General features: G+C 48.0%; 1 protein-coding gene across 8 annotated transcripts in view; it reads left to right on the forward strand.

The window, feature by feature from the left end:
* ABCA13 (ATP binding cassette subfamily A member 13) overlaps window positions 1–16,601 on the forward strand; it is a 349,393-nt gene that overhangs the window by 330,715 nt on the left and 2,077 nt on the right. For 7 of the 8 annotated variants that reach the window (XR_014816631.1, XR_014816632.1, XM_021063900.2 and 4 more), the window contains 2 exons: window positions 14,099–14,204; window positions 15,970–16,107. Coding sequence is in view for 6 of the 8 variants with exons in the window: in XM_021063900.2 (XP_020919559.2) it covers window positions 14,099–14,204; window positions 15,970–16,107 (244 nt within the window). In the remaining 2 variants the exon portion in view is untranslated. Of the gene's footprint in view, window positions 1–1,819; window positions 3,669–14,098; window positions 14,205–15,969; window positions 16,108–16,601 lie in introns of those variants that run through there. The other variant, XM_021063902.2, reaches the window with a different exon arrangement.

Below are 16,601 nucleotides of genomic sequence, written 5' to 3' on the forward strand. Positions count from 1 at the left end.
CCAATTCAGCCCCAGGCCCGGGAACTTCCATATGCCACAGGTGGAGCCATGCAAAGGGAAAACAAACAAACAAACAAACCGAAAATAATTTAGGAAGTTGGTATTTTCCTGGAACAAACTGACGACATGTGTTTCTACGATATTGAGGTAACACGGGACTGGTCATGAAGCGGGGTTTGGGCATCTAAACCCCGTGCCTGCTGGTGTCTCTCTGATGTGGCCTTGGGTGTGACTCCAGTGGCTCCATGTGACCTGTTCCCTGGAGGCCCTGGCCGCTGTGTGCCTGGCCTGGCTGCCCGGGGGGGGCCCGTCTCGGTCTCTGTGTGTCGGGCTTTGCAGCCGAGGGCTGGGTTGAGGACAAGGCACGTGTGAAAGGCTTTAGAAGCGGGCCCGGCTCCGGCCACGGTGGGACCTCTGCTGCCATTATCACTGTGTGCGCGTGATTTGGGCAGATGTGACCGTCCCAGAGGTCCCACTGGCACCTTGGAGGAGCAGGGGGAGGAAAGACGTGGGCAAGGTCTCACGAAGGACCAGGTCAGGGAGAGCTTCTGCAGTGGCTTTTGTGGCGATACCGAGAGGCAGAATGGAACCCGTGGAACAAACACCCACGAGCCACGGGTTTGCACAGCACTAAGCCGAGCCCAGCAGCCCGGGGAGCAGTGGAGATGTGTCGGGGGGGGGGGGTCCAGGATGTTCCTGGGACCGGGGACTGAGGAAGTGTGACCCAGAGTGAGGGGAGAAGGAGGGCGGAGAGCTCAGAGAAGGGAACCCGGGAGACAGCGGGGTTTGGAAGAGAAGGGCCGGGGCTGGGGGGGAGACAGGAGCTGCGGGGTTTCCCTCTGCAGACGCAGAGGCCGAGGGTCCTGGCCTGGGTGAGGAGACCTGACTAATGGGGAGCTGGTGCCAGGCGCTGCCAAAGCCCCGCAGCAGTGAGAAGGGGTGCGGGTCCTCAGGAACCCCCCAACCATGAGGCAGGTGCAGGAAGACCCCCCCCCACCCTGGGTGGGGGCTGGGAGGGAGTGAGGATTAGCCACCGTATAGCTTCTGAAAATCACACACTCCAGGGTAATTCTAGCAAATGCAGTTACAACAGCAGCCGAGGGGCCCGGCCTGTTCCCGGGTAGGTGGTGGGGGGAAAGGGTGCAGGAATGAGAAAAACCAAGAGCTGCAGGAACCACAAGGGTGGGAAGGAATATGGGCAGAGAGAATGGGGGGGGGGGTAGAAGGAGGGAAAGACAGAGGAGGGGGGGAAACTGCGCCCATCACGCCCTCAATCATGTTTCTAAAGCACAGAGGTGACCACGTGAAGTGCACCAGGCCTGTTTTGGTGGGGAGGGGCGATGAGGCTGTTTATGAATAAACACAACAGAGCTTTAAAGGATTCAGATAAAATCTTTAAGATTATGGGATTTTTCATCTCCTTGCATTGTCCAACTTGCAGACTTTAGGCATCAAGAATGGAAATGGAGTAAGCCTCAAAGGATGGACTCATCCATATTTCTAAGCCATTTTAGTTCAAGTATAAAGAGGGATTTGAGGATTTGTTCATAAAATTCCTCTGAGAGATGGAGGGAGGTATACTGATGTTTGGGCTTGCAGGCTGTGACTGTCGGGTGGCTGCCGATCAGTATTTCACCTTAGTGAAATTCACTGAAATTCTACTGACACTGTGTGCCTCAGTGTGGCAGCTTTGATTTAATGTCTCCATGAACCATTGCTACAAACATAAAAGCCTTGATTAAGATTGCATCACCAAATAATCAACTGGCTTCTTTAAAAATGACATTGATAATTCAGTGTATCGATGTCATTTTTACAGATGGGGAAGCGACGTTGTCCGCAAGCGCGCGTACACTTCTGCTGTGAAGTGGAATTATCCACACCCTTTTCCAAAGCATTATGCCATTCCACTGCGTCTATGACCACTGCATTAATTCTCTTCACTAGAAACGGCTCTTCTGAGAGAAAGAAGTCAGCATGGGTTCACCCCCGCTGATAGGCGACTTGTCATCATATTCGCCTTCGCAGTGTCGTGGTGCAGGAACACAATCGGTGCTGCCCTGAGGGTTTCTGATCTGCGAGCTCTTCTCACGCTGGACGTTGTGGGTGGATGCCTCGGGTCTCGACATTCAGATTAGGAATGATGTCACCTAGGACCGTCACTTAGCCAAAGGGGGCATGGCTTTCGTTTTCTTGTATATTCTTTTAAGAACCAGCAGACCGCTTCTGACTCACCGTGAAGACAGAAAATGGAAGTGTTTGAGCGTTTGATTTTATTTTTTCGTGGATTCAGGCTTACGTCATGATTTCTATTCATTCACGTTGGTTGAATGCCTGTATCAAGAGACTAACACAGTGGTCTCAGGGAGCTCACGGTCTGGCGTCAGATGCACACAGACATAGGCACATAAACACCACACACTATGGAAATTGTTCTGAGAGGTTGGTGACCAAAACGCGGTGGGATGCAACCCAATTTATGTCATTGAATATTGTTAAAGTGACAGGGTCCTGAGATGGAGTGATGAATAAGGCCTGGCCTGTTAAGAACAAATCAAACATGATATGAGACACTGTAAGTACTTCAACAAGGTTTCCAAGCTGGTGTTTCAGGTGACAGATTGCCGGGGCGGGGGCGGGGGCGGGGAGAGGAGGCATTTGCCAAGGGTATTCATGGGATGGGAGGAGGGGATGGGAGGAGGCGTGGAGAGAAATCATGCAAATCATGCTTGAGCACAGCTTGACTGACCCAGGTACCTGCTGAAGAGTGGGACGTATACCTGAAGGCACGGAAGGTTCTTTGGGGTTGAACCACGGAAGGTTTAAATTCTGGGGTACAAAATTAGGGGACAAAGGGAAGCAACCAAAATGGGAGCAGGAATGGCCTATTTAAAGGCCACCTTTGTTCTTTAGCTGGAAGTTAAGGGGAACTGAAGTCGGCTGATGGCAGAGGACACGGGGAGAAGAAACCATTGCTGTAGGAGGCACTGCAGAAAAAATAACAGAGCATTAGAACTGACTGGTCTGGGGCTTCAGGAAGGGAGCCACCAGGGTGATCACCAGCCCGGGAGTTTGGGAGCTGGAGAGATGGGCATGCCGGGAGGGAAATTGGGAATTCGGGAAGGGGTGCGAGGGTGAGGGGACAGGTTCTCTGTGAGCCTGTCTGGGGCTTCACAGAGAAAGGCTGCTGGGTGCTGCCTGCATGCTTTTGCCATGGCAGAGGCAGGAAGGAACCCAAGTTGGTAGTGATTGCCACTCTCCTCTCGCGAGACAGAGGGATGGTGTGGCTGGACTCGTCACAGCATCGCCTTAGCATGTATGAACATCCATATGAGAGGGCAAGGCTCCCACCCCCACTGCAACTTCAACCCAAACAGTCCTGAACTCAGGCCATTTTCCCAATGCTTTTTGTGTATTTTTTCACTTAATCCTTATCACATAAATAGCTATGGGTTTACTCACTTCACTGTAAAAAAAACATGGATCTAAAAGCAGTTGGCTGCAAACACAGAGTTACAATTTAACGAAGCAGCTTATGGAGTTCCCTGGTGGCTCAGGGGGTTAAGGACCTGGTGTTGTCACTGCTGTGGAGTGGGTTCAGTTCCTGGCCCAGGAACTTCCTCGTGATATGGGAGTGTCCAAGAAAAAGAAGCAGTTTGCAAATTCAATTCTTGACTCATAAGTGTCTAATTCTTTTCACACTATGGCTGGTGCCCCAACTCCCCTTACCTAAAACTGAGAAAGTCACAGCTGTACCTCAGGCAGATGTCACGGGGAGTTCCGTGACGGAGACTCCAGGTTCCCCAGTTGAACTTGCTTCTGTTGTATCAACTGAGAAAACAGACTCTCTTCATCTTAAAACATGGACCGACTCCTCTTTGAAAGCCACTATGGTTTAATGAGACCACAGAGACATAGAGTCAGACTTGTATCACCATCCATAGGACTTTGAAAAGTCATTTAGCATTTGTGAAAGGTATCTTTTCCCTTAATGGGGACAGTCATATGTATTTTTTTCTGCTATGAGAAGGAGAGGGATACAGCAGTCAGGTTCCCACCTGAGGGCTGGGCTGTGACATCCTCTTTCCCTGAGATGAATGCACAGTTTACTCCCCCAGTTTTCTACTCGACTGTCACCTCTTCAGGAGGGTCTCTGGTATCTAGTCCACCTATTCATCGAAGCGTGAGGGCTCAGCAGCACGGCCACCTGGAAGTAGGCACCTTCTAGCTCTCGGGACCGCTGCACGTGGCCAGAGATAAGGAAGAGGTGTCAGCAGCTTCAAGGATGTGAATTTGTAGGGAAGGGCGTGCAGTGTTTCTGCCCCTTCTTTCCTTCTCCCTGGCCCGAATGCAGATGTGATGGTTTGAGAGGAAGCAACCCTCTGGGACCACGAGGCAGCCTCAGCAGTGGAGGCCTGTGAGCAGAGCAGCACAGCAGAATGGGCCCAAGGGATGTCTTACCCGCTCTGGGCTGCCTGACTTCAGCCTTTAGACTTGCTAATATCCCTGCTGCTTGGGGTTTTCTGTCTCTGTCTGGGAATCTAAGCGGACTGCTACCATCTCTGACACCTGAACGTTAATGCGTTTCCCCAATTATTCTCAGTTCCTTCCCAATGGAAGGTAAATGCTCTCAGGGTAGGCCTTTGTTTTTGTTTATTACTGTATTTCTGACATTTGGGACAGTGCCTGGTACCTGACCTGTGCTCAAGGTACTTGCTGAACAAATAGGTGAATGAGTGAACAAATGCAAAATCCAAAGTGCACGAGGGTGGGTGGGGAGGCTTTGCTAAATGCTGTCTTCTTCCAGGTTGCTACTTCTGGACTCTAAAAAGGGGTTTAATTCTGATGAAACTGTGGAAGCACTCAGGCTCTGTCTCGCTGAATGAACAACTGCGAATAACAACAATCGACCCCTTTGATAAAGACGTCTGTGCAGGTCCCATTTATTTCTAGGGAGGTGAAGCCTCTTTCTCTAAAAACGCTGCATCACTGATTCTGAGTTGGTGCTTCTAGAAACTGGGCTCTTCCTCAGCTTCCACGTCAACGGGAGCGAGCACGTGCCTGATTCTGGCCTAATTGCTGCCACAGCCTTGGTGATACTTCTCTGTCCCCTGCTCTGCAGGAGAGCCACTGATGCATGCTGACTCACCTGGAACTACTATGCAAAGTGGACAGCAAATTCGTGCCATTTCAAAGCTCAGAGTCCACTGTGGGATTGTGCAGTCTGATGATAAACGCAGCCTAAGCACAGGAAGACACAGCCTAGCCAGGGAGATGGATTTCTGTTAGGTCAGAACTTTATTTCCTGTTTAAAATGATTCAAGGTAGGCTTTGGGGAAGTTTATTTATTCTGGGTTCAGTTAGCCCAGAATTTATGTGTTGGTCTGTGTGTGTGTGCTTTCAAAGAAAAAGCATGAACCCTCAATGTTTCATTGTTTCATAGTTTGGAAGCATTTTAAACATTTGATTCGGGGTCCTATTTTATCAAAATTATTTAAAAACACTTGCATGAGTTTGATTGTATTGCAAAAAGTAGCAACATGAAGTTTATAAAATTCAGGGTTTTTTTTTTTGTTTTTTGTTTTTTTTTTTGTCTTTTTGCCTTTTCTATGGCCGCACCTGCGGCATATGGAGGTTCCCAGGCTAGTGGTCAAATTGGAGCTGCAGCCGCCGGCCTACAGCACAGCCACAGCAACAAGGGATCCAAGCTGCCTCTTCGACCTACACCACAGCTCACGGCAATGCCAGATCCTTAACCCACTGAGCAAGGCCAGGGATCGAACCTGCAACCTCATGGATCCTAGTCAGATTCATTAACCGCTGCGCCACGACGGGAACTCCAAAATGCAGTGTTTTTTAAGATCACCGTTCATCCTCATGAAGCTGCAGGTTGGCTGGAGATGGGTGGGTCCAGGTGGTCCAGGGGTGCTCTGCCCTCGTGTCCCTCCCTCCTCCTGGGATCGGTGTCCAGGCGGCGGGGCCACGAGAATGGAAGGGCCACACGGCACAAGTATGATTCCAGCCTGAGGTCACATCACATCTGCCCAACCAAGTCACCCAGCTGGAGAAAAAGAATAGAAAGTAGCCAGAACAGAGAGGTTATGGGGAAGGGGTGCAGGTGTGGCAAGGTGCAAAGAAATGGAGCCATTTTGACAATCAACTACAATCCCCGTACATTTTGTTACCTCCCCCCCCCCAAATGTGGCCATCGTCTCTCTTGGCTTTTTAACAGAATTATTGAGCTATATTTCATGTGAAAACCACCTCTCCCGTCTGAAGTGTGACTCCATGCTTTACAGTGAGTGCAGCCCTCTCCCCGGTCAATTTGAGAACGTTTTCATCATCTCACAAAGAAACCCTGTCTCCTTAGTTGTCACCCTTCTATTCGCTCCACTTCTAAGTGCCCACAAATGTATTTTCTGCCTCTATGAAGCTGTCCTATTGACAGATACATGGAGTCACATAACGTGTGGCCATCAGCGACTGGTGGCTTTCGCTTAGCGTAGTATTTTAAGCTTCATCCCAGTGAGCAGAACTTCACTTCTTCTTATGGCCAGATGATACCCAGCACCTGGTTACCCACTGTCAGTGAGCTTTGGGCTTGCTTCCGCCTTTTGGCTCTTATGCGTTCTGTTGCTGTCAGCAGTCAGGGCTGAGTTTCTGTATGGACATATCTTTTTATTTCATTGGGTGTAGACAGACCTTGGAGGGAAATTGTTGGGTCACATAGTAACTCTGTGCTTACCCGTTTAAGGAACATCAGACTGTTTTCCGAATTGGCTGCACCATTTTACGTACCCATGAGCAGAGAGTGAGGTTCCCGTTTCCCGTATCCTGGCCATTACTTTTAGTAGCTGTGTTATGTCGGCTCTCCCCATGGATGCTAAGTAGTATCTCACTGTGATTTTGATTTGCGTCTCCCTGAAGACTGGTGCTGTCGAACATATTTCCATGTGCTCGTTTACCCATTTGTATGTCTTCTGTGGAGAAATGCATACTCCTATGCCTTTACCCATTTAAAAAAAAAAATAGGTTTTCTTTTTATTAGTGAGTTGAAAGAGTTGCGCATTCTAGCTACAAGTGCCCTATCAGTATATGATGTGTGAATATTTTCTCTCGGGATATTGTTTGCCTTTTCGCTTTCTTGATAACATCCTTAGAAGCACAGATGTTTTTTTAATTTTGATAAAGCCCAACTTCTCTATTTTTTTAAACTTTGTCGTTCACATTTTTTGTGTCCTACCTGAGAATCCCGTGTGAAATCAGAGACAATGAAGGCCCTCTGGTCTGGTCTGAATGAGTCTAAGAGTTTGATATATTTAACACTTACATTTAGGTATCTGATCCACTTTGCATGTTTATCTGTCTGAGGTGGAGGCTCCCATTCATTCTTTTGCAGGTGTTACCCAGCTCACCCAGAACCATTTGAACGAAAAGGTTATTCTTCCCATTGAATGGTCCTGGCCACCTTGTCAAAAATCAGTTGGCCAGAGACCCACAGGTTTATTTCTGGTTTCTGTGACCCACGGAGCCATCCTGACGCGAGTACCACGCTAGCGTGATTATTATTGCTTTCGAGTAACTTTTGAAATTACTAAGTGTTAGTCTTTCGGTGTGTTCCTTCTTTAAAATATTGTTTTGGCTGGTCTAGGTCCTCTGCAATTCCATATGAATTTTAGAATCAGTTTGTAATTTCTACAGAGAATTCCATGGGATTCTGAGGGAGATTATGTTGACTCTGCAGATCAATTTGAGTGACATGCATTTCTGTTTCTTTAAAACTTTAATGTCTTTTAACAACATTTTCCAGTTATAAAATATAAATTTTGTACTTTTTGCTAAATTTAGCGTATTTTATTTATTTTGGTGCTACTGTCTATGGAATTTAAAAAAAAAATTCATTTTCTGATTGTTCATCACAGGTGTATAGAAATGCAACTCATTGTCATGTTTTGATCTGATAGCCTGAAACCTTGCTGGACTAATGTATTAGTTCTTGGGGTATTTCATGGATTCCTTAGGCATTTCCATAGACACGCTCATGCCACTTATAATTTTCCATTTTCCTTTTCAGTATGGATGCTTTTTATTTCTTTTTCTTACGTAATTGCTCCAGGTAAAACCTCGTGCTGAGAGAGAGGGTGCCTTCATCTTGCTCCTGATGTTAGGAGGACAGTTCCCAGTTTTTCGTCACGAAGTATTATGTTAGTTGCAGGTTCTGCTCAGTATCCTTGGTGAGAAACTTCCCTTCTATTCCTACATTGTTGGGTGTTTTTATCATAAAAGTGTTAGAGTTTGCCAGATGTTTTCTCTGCATCTATGAGATGATCACATCAGCTGATTTTCAAATGTTAAACCAACCTTGCATTCCCACCGACACATCCAATTTGATCATGGTGTATCATTTCTTTCGTGTTTCTGTATTCAATTTGTTAGTACTTTTGTGTCCGTATTCATAATAGGTACCGGTCTGTAGTTTGTTTTTGTTTTTCTCTTCTGATGCCTTTATCCAGTTTGGTATCATGGTAACACTGGCCTCAGAAACTAAGCTGGGGAGGGTTCTCCTCTTCTGTTTTTCAGAAGAATTTATGATCCCCATTTTTTTGTTACACAGATAATTTAGTTTTTTTAATTTTTTTTTTTTTTTGTCTTTTTATGACCACAGCTGCAACATGGAAGTCCCCAGGCTAGGGGTCAAATCAGAGCTACAGCTGAGGCCTACACCAGAGCCACAGCAACACTGGATCTGAGCCACATCTGTGACCTATGCTGCAGCTTGTGGCAACGCCAGATCCATAACCCACAGAGCAAGGCCAGGGATTAAACCTACATCCTCATGTACACTATGTCGGGTTCTTAACCCACTGAGCCCCAATGGGAACTCCTAGTTTTAAATTCGTGTTTGGAAAAAGTCAGAGTAACACTTGGAAAATATTTAGTTTCACAACCCATGCATCACTAGGTCTTCCCTGACCTCTGGAACCTTGGGAATATCTGCCTAATTTCAAGCCAGTGAGGGTTCGGCGTCCCCATGCCAAGGCCCTGTGACTTCTGGCACATCACCTTGTCCACATGCCCTGCGTGTCTGTCGCCTGCAGGATCCCACCTGAATGTCTGACTTGGTGTGGACCAAGTCGGCTCAGCGGTGTCGCTGTCATCGTTCACCCTCAGACAGAGTAGTCCCGAGGGGCCTGTGAACTGACTTCCCTGAGGTTTGTTGAACGTGGAGCTGGGCGGGGCTGCTGGGTGGTCACAGAGCTTTCTGTCAGCCTGACGCCGGATGAAGAAAAGTGCTCAGAGATCATTTAAAAATTCAGGAAGCCAAACGAGGGCCCCAGTGTTACAAGGAAACACAACCCTGAAAACCAGATGGCGCTTGACTGCGGGTGACAAAGATCTACGCAGCGGGAGGGGGCTTGTTTTTCCATCCTGCTGACCGTCGCTATCATCTCATATGCTCTAAAATGGCCCCTTTCGGTTATTCCCCCAAAGAAAAGAAAACTTACAGAAACATCCAGTACATTTTACTGTTCTGTTAGGAGAGAATATATTGTTCCCACTACACTCACCTCCACCAGAGAATTTCACCCACTCATTCATCAGACAGAAACCAGACTCCAGGCAGAAGAGCCGGCAGGTCTGGCCTTGGAGCAGCTCCGCTGTAACAGGCGATAAACTAGAAGGATGCTCCCCATGCTGGATGCAGGAGATCAGGGAGCCATCCCAGGCCACCCCCCCACCCCCGCCCCCCCGCGGGGTCTTGCCCAAGGAACACTAGCCCTGTGCTGAGGAAAGGCAGGCAGGGAGGGAGGCAGTGCGGGCAGAACGAGGCGGAGCTGGAGAGGAGGGCACCAGTCTTTAGCTGGTGGCTGGCGTGGCCTCCCACGTTGTGCGAGAGTCCTGCTGCCCTTTGCTGGTGGTGACTTTGACTCACCGTCTGAATTCTGGATCTGTGGCTGGTGGAGTCATTTCAGAAAGCAGCATCCTGGCTGTAGAGAAGCATCTTCATGGACAGAGATGTGTTAACAGGGGCCAGGCTTCTCTTTGCTGTGAGGTCCTGTCACCCACCCCTTGAGATCTTGACTCTAAGCTCAGAAGCTCACAGAGGCTCTCTTCAAAGTCACTTTCTTCCCAAGGCAGAACGCTGGCGCCAGTTGCCAAAGGGGGCTTTTTATTTGTTAATCGTCGGAGGCTCTCTGTACCTTAGTGCCTTCCATCCACAGCCTCAGGACCCTTCTGATTTGCATCTTCGATGATTAGAATGTTTTCTGAACCAAACTTAACTGAAGTTGAAACAATAAAGGCACTTGTGATGACAAGGCATAGCTCTGGAGCAAGAGGCCTGGGTGGTCCCATCTCTGCCAATAATAAACTGAATCCGGGAGCTCCCTTTGTGGCTCAGTGGTAACGAACCCAGCTAGTATCCGTGAGGACACAGGTTCAGTCCCTGGGCTTGCTCAGTGGTTTAAGGATCCGATGTTGCTGTGAGCTATGGTGCAGGTTGCAGATGCGGCTTGGATCTAGCATTGCTATGTCTGTGGCATAGTCCCTAGCCTGAAATCTTCTGTATGCCATGGATGTGGCCCTAAAAAAAAAAGCTGAGTCCTAGTGAAAAAATCCAGACCTCCTTGGGGTTCACAAATGCTGCATATTTGCATATGACAAAGAGGAAATGCAGTTTGTTCTGTTTTGTGCGCAAGGTGGTTTTAAGAGTGAAACAAACTATTTATTGTGAAAGCGTCAATATAAAGAATGCGGTGAGCAGGAACAGTTAGGCAAGATCCTCTGGAGTTTGACCACTTTCCATCTCTCAGCCAACCCCTCCTCACTCTCCCACTGGCTTCTTATTTTATTTTATTTTTATTAAAGTATAGTCGATTTACAGTGTTGGGTCAATTCCTGCTGTACAGCAAAGTGACCCAGTCATACATATGTACACACATTCTTTTTCTCATATTGTCGTCCATCGTGTTCTACCCCGAGCAATGGGATGTAATTCCCTGCCTTGTACAGGAGGATCTCACCTCCAGCAATCCCACCCTCAACATCTATCTGGACAAAATTATAATTCAAAAAATAATGCACCCCCATGTTCATAGTAGCGCTATTCACAGTAGCCAAGACATGGAAACAACCTAAATGTCCATCCACAGATGAACGGATTAAGAAGATGGGGTGCATATATACAAGGGAATACGACTCTCTCACTGGCTTTTCAAATATATGTGTGTGTGTTACTCCATTAGTCCCTTGCTTGCTCTCCTGTTTTAGCGTGTATTCCGTGCATTACGTTGACCGTCTCTGGTACCCAAATGCTGTATCCCGCTAGTGGTCAAATACTTCTTATAGGCATCTTCACATCTTCACTGGCAGATAATGCTGTTTCTTTATCTTTCTCTAAGTACCAGCTTTGCAAATGAGGTGGACAGGATGGGTTGCCTGGAAATGTGAGAGGGATGAGTGAATATATAAACGGGTGTCTCCTTGGTTACTTTGAAATTACTAAGTTCTTGAAGACGCCGTATTTTTCCGGTTTTTCTGTCTAGATGTCTTACTGAGTATTCTAGAGAGATCCTGAGGAACTTGCCAACCCATTTCAGAAATATTTTCTCTTGAGCATCTTTTTAAAGAACTGTGTAATCCAGATTCTCTAAAGTAAAGCTGATGTGGTGGCTTAGCTCAGATGTAGCTTCATTTTGAAACTTTATTAAACATTAGTACGCATGTATGCTTCTAGTGAGAATTGATTAGACCATTATTAAAATTTAGCGTGTGTTTTTAAAAATGCAATAGGAGCGGATCTTTATATATCTAAAAGAGAGGCAGCATCTCTGCTTACTCACTATTGCCTCACACCCTTGTATAGTAAGTGGTTCAGATTCATGTTCTGATTTTTAATTTATTTTATTGCAGGATAGTTGATTTACAGTGTTGTGTTAATTTCTGCAGTACAGCAGAGTGACTCGGTTAGACACATGTATACATTCTTTTTCGAATTCATTTCCACGATGGTTTATCACAGGATCCTGGATAGAGTTCCCTGTGCTGCACAGCCGGACCTTGTTGTCCATCCATCCTACAGACAGCAGTTTGCCTCTGCTCACCCCAAACTCCCGGTCCTTCCCGCCCCCAAACCCCACCCTTGGCAACCCCAAGTCTGTTCTCTTATGTCTGTGAGTCTGTTTCTGTTCTGTAGATGGTTCATTTGTGCCCTATTTTAAATTCCACATGTAAGTGATGTCTTATGGTATGTGTCTTTTCTGGCTGACTTGCTTAATTGAGTATGATAATCTCTCGGTCCATCACGTTCTAATTTTTCATTTGCTTTATCAACGTTCCCCTAATAAGTTGTGAGCTTCTTCATGCTGAAGGGAGTGTTCTTTCATATGGGCCACGTCCTGCGCAGAACCTCAGTTTCACCCAACGTTTGTTTACGTAACTTCCTCAATGCCAGATGCTGTCCCCCGTGAATGCGAGAGTCGATCCGTTCAGTCCTCTGAGGCTCTCTTCAGGGAGCTGGTGTCATCAGCCCATTTGCTAGAGGAGGCCACGGGGGTGAGCCAAGTTGCCTCACACTTCCAGTGGATCGAGGGAGGGGCTGGATCACACCCAGGCTGTCCAGGCGCATGAGTCCCCGCCCTCAGCATCATAGCCACCGGAGCAGACTCCGATCACCGTCATCCAGCAGCTCCGGACTGTACTTGATGTGCGGAGCCCGCTGAGAGCTCTCTGAAAGGTGGGGACCTCTGAGACAGCCCCGCACCGGGATGCAGCCTCAGCTCTTCCCTACGCGGGCACTGGTGTGCACACCCACTTGGGGGGGATTCCTGGAGGCTGAACTAGGTGACCCTGGTTAATCAGCAGCACCGCAGTGGACATGGGCTCCCCCCTGTGCTGACGCAGGGGTCGGCCTGCAGGGAGTCTCCAGAGGGCTCAGGTGCTTCCCTGGCCGCATTCCTCTGTGTTTTGTCAGTGGCCTTGACAGCCTCTCCCCTGAGTGGCGTCGAAACCATCAACTGGAAATCACTGGAGACAGTTTGGGTCACACACAGATCTCAGGGGAGTTGTGAGATCAGGGCAGGAGGCTGGAAGAGAACGGGGCCTTGGATCCCTGGGTGCTCACAAGGCTGATCCCTGGGCAGAAGCAAACTCACTTTCTCTTTGGCTTCTTCTTCACCAGGTAGACGCGCCTGAAAAACGATTTGAGCGTGTTCGAGACACTCTCATTTATAGAAAAGTCCCTTCGATGTAACACAGCTTTTTCCCAGCAAGGCTTTGTAATGAAGATGCAGGCAAGGCTGTGGTCAGGCCATGTTTACATTCATCCATTCATTCACTCAACTAATATTTATTCTGGGTACTCCCCAAGGTAGACGCATCAGAGAACAAAATCAACAAACAGTGCTGTCATCATGATGTGTCTGTGTATTTGTTTTTTTACAGCAGATCTTCTCTGAGATGTGACCTTGTGCCCAGCCCCATGCTGGGCTCTGGGGGCGCAGTAGAACAAAGTGCATCATTTCTGGAAGGCCCAGTCATCTTTGGAGGCTAGGGTTTGAGGTGGTGCAATGGTGTGACTCTAACCCCAGGTGTGGTCAGACGGACTGACTGCATCCCTGCAGCCACGGAGCCCGTGGGTTGAAGTACAGTTGGGGGTTGTTTGATGTGATGAAGGAAGCCTGGCTCAGTTCCTTCCACGTTACTGTCCATCTGTCCCCAGCTGTACTTTCGTCTCTACAGCCCATGAAGCTGGACCGTTCTCAGGGTTTGTCTCCAGCCTCGCTCTGAGTTCTTGTCTCAGCACTTGGCTGTCACAGGCTGCATTTTCACCTCCCCTCTTTTGTGGGATGGGGTCGATTCCAGGATTTGCTCATTTTTAAAAAGATAAATTGGTGTCTGTGTCAATGCATTACAGCAGATTGTGTAACTGACTTATAATCAATTCCTGAATATTATATTTTTGAGAATACAAAGTCTTCTGACAGGCCGGAGGGGTTACTTTCTTCTGCTGCCTTCCTGGGAAGATGGACTTAGAATTTAGCCTTCTTACATCCCTACACTAGTAACCATATATATATTTTTAAATTCAAACCCCCAGGTTTGGTGATGGTTATACAGTCAAGATTTGGCTCTGTAAGGATGCAAACCAACACAGCGCTGTTTCTGACTGCTTGAAGCTCTATTTTCCAGGAATCCAGTTTAAGGTAGGGTTAATATTGCTTTTTCGTTTTGCGCTGAAAACATTTTATAAATGCTTTTGGTTTTTTCCCCTGTTATTCTATGCTGTCAAAATATGTTGTCTGTTTTCCTGTCCTCATTGCCAAGTACAGACCACAGCCAACCCTCACCCCCAAGAAATCACACGGACAGGCTATTACCTGACCTCTCCAAAGGATAAGCCTAGGGTGGCCCAGAGTAGGCTGCCTGCGGTTGCTCCTCCTCCCCTTACCTGTGGGCACATTCATCACACGATCCACTTTGTTTAGGATGGAAGATGACGAAAGTTAATCGCTTCCACGCATTGGCTGTGGGGATTGTAGGTTCAGGGGTTCAGCATTGATTCGCAAGAAGTGCCCTGGGTTCGTCATCACGGTCCTCTGCAAACTTGCTGCCAGGTGTGGTCCCTGAACCAGCAGGGTCTTCATGCCCTGGGAGCAGGTGGGACCTGCAGAATCCTGGTCCCCAACCTACCGAATCCAAACCTGCATTTGAACAAGGGGGCTCGGCAATTCCTGGCACGACTGTCTGAGAAGCATGGTCTGCGATTCTCTTGGATGACCCTGTGGTTCTAGCTTGTCAGAACTTCTAAGATGGTGTGGTCCTCAAAGTAGATATGGCTGGAGTTCCCGTCATGGCGCAGTGGTTAACGAATCCGACTAGGAACCATGAGGTTTCGGGTTTGGTCCCTGCCCTTGCTCAGTGGGTTAAGGATCCGGCATTGCTGTGAGCTGTGGTGTAGGTGGCAGATGTGGCTCGGATCCCGGGTTGCTGTGGCTCTGGTGTAGGCCAGCGGCTACAGCTCCGATTCCACCCCTAGCCTGGGAACCTCCATATGCCGCGGGAGCAGCCCAAAGAAATAGCAAAAAGACAAAAAAAAAAAAAAAAAAAAAAAAAGTAGCTATGGCTTATCGATCTCACCAGCAACCATGGAGTACAGTCCTACCAGGTGAGGAGGCTGCTGTCCAGGTCTCAGGTGTCCGTGCTTAGGTACCACTCTGAACTAGCCTGGAAGCCGTTACTGGTGTCTCCAGTTTGCACCTGTGAGATTGAGGCTCACGACCGTCGAGTGTCTTCCCAGGAGCTGGGAGCTCAGGTGTGAAGTTCAGGTTCCCATGTGTCTCGGGAACCTAAGCCTCCCCCTTCTCAGCCCCTCTAGGCATCTTCTTCCCTTCAGAGAGGGCTTCCCTGAGCTTGGGAATGAGGAGTGGGGCATGAAGGAGCAAAACAGCAACTCCCCCCAGCAGGGGCACCTCATATCAAATATGCCTCATGGCGGAGTTCCCGCTGCAGCATAATGGGATCGGCAGCATTTCTTCAATGCTAGGACACAGGTTTGATCCCTGGTCTGGCAGGTTAGGGATCTAGCATTGCCATGAGCTGTGGTATAGGTTGCAGACATGGCTCAGATTCCGTGTTGCTGTGGCTGTGGTGTAGGCCGGCAGCTACAGCTCCAATTCTACCCATAGCCTGGGAACTCCCATATCCCATGGGTGCGGCCCTAAAAAGACAAAAGAAAAAAAAAAAAAAAAGGAAACTCCTTCCTGTAAAACCCAAATATGTCTCATGGTGAATTGTGGTCAATGGACATTCTTTGGAGACTCACAAAACTGATCCAAACACACCTCATTGGTATTGAAGTGTGCGGTTTGAAAAAAGATCATTCATTTGTCAATTACAGGTAATGGGAAGGATTTTCTTTAATGATTCCTAATCATGTGACACACCCCCCCCCCTTTTTTTCGCTTTTAGGGGCAGCACCTTAATTTATTGGAATATCTTGTGCCCAAAAGGTGGGGATGCTTGGCGGACCTGTTCACTGTTCTAGAGACCAATAAACACTCCCTGCGTATTGAACACTACTCCGTTAACCAAACCACTTTGGAACAGGTATGGTACCTTGAAGGCTGCACCAGGTCGTGTTTGGCTGGGTCTTATGGCCTCTACTCCAGCCCGTTTTAAAATGAGCCAGGTTACTTCCTGAAGTCACTGTTGCTTTTATTAACCACTGTTTGAGTTCATAAAATTCTGAGAAAGACGCCACTGTGAGGGCATCTGCTTACTGTGTGCTCTCCACTCAAGACGCATGTTCAGCGGAGCTCCGTCTGCTCACGATTTCATTGGTGACTCAGGACGCAAGTCAGGCCCCGTGAGTCTCCCGCCTCCATGTCACCCCCACCCCACGATTTAGGGGCTCCATTTAGCAAATGAATGCTGGATAACTTGGGGAAGAAAAGTGCTTCGTTCACTAAGAGTACCAGAAGGAAAGATGAAATCACAGCTCAAGCTAAAGCCCTGCTTCAGGCATCAGGAATTTCCCAGAGATTTATTCATTGTTCAGAAATGTTCATCACTCCTGAGTCCTTAGAAGATTTGCCTGTTTA

This window comes from Sus scrofa, chromosome 9 (genome assembly GCF_054392235.1).
Source record: "Sus scrofa isolate SSC_HxYL_T2T_F1_AM1 chromosome 9, Sscrofa_HxYL_maternal_Yorkshire_Landrace_v2.0, whole genome shotgun sequence".
Classification (NCBI taxonomy): domain Eukaryota; kingdom Metazoa; phylum Chordata; class Mammalia; order Artiodactyla; family Suidae; genus Sus; species Sus scrofa.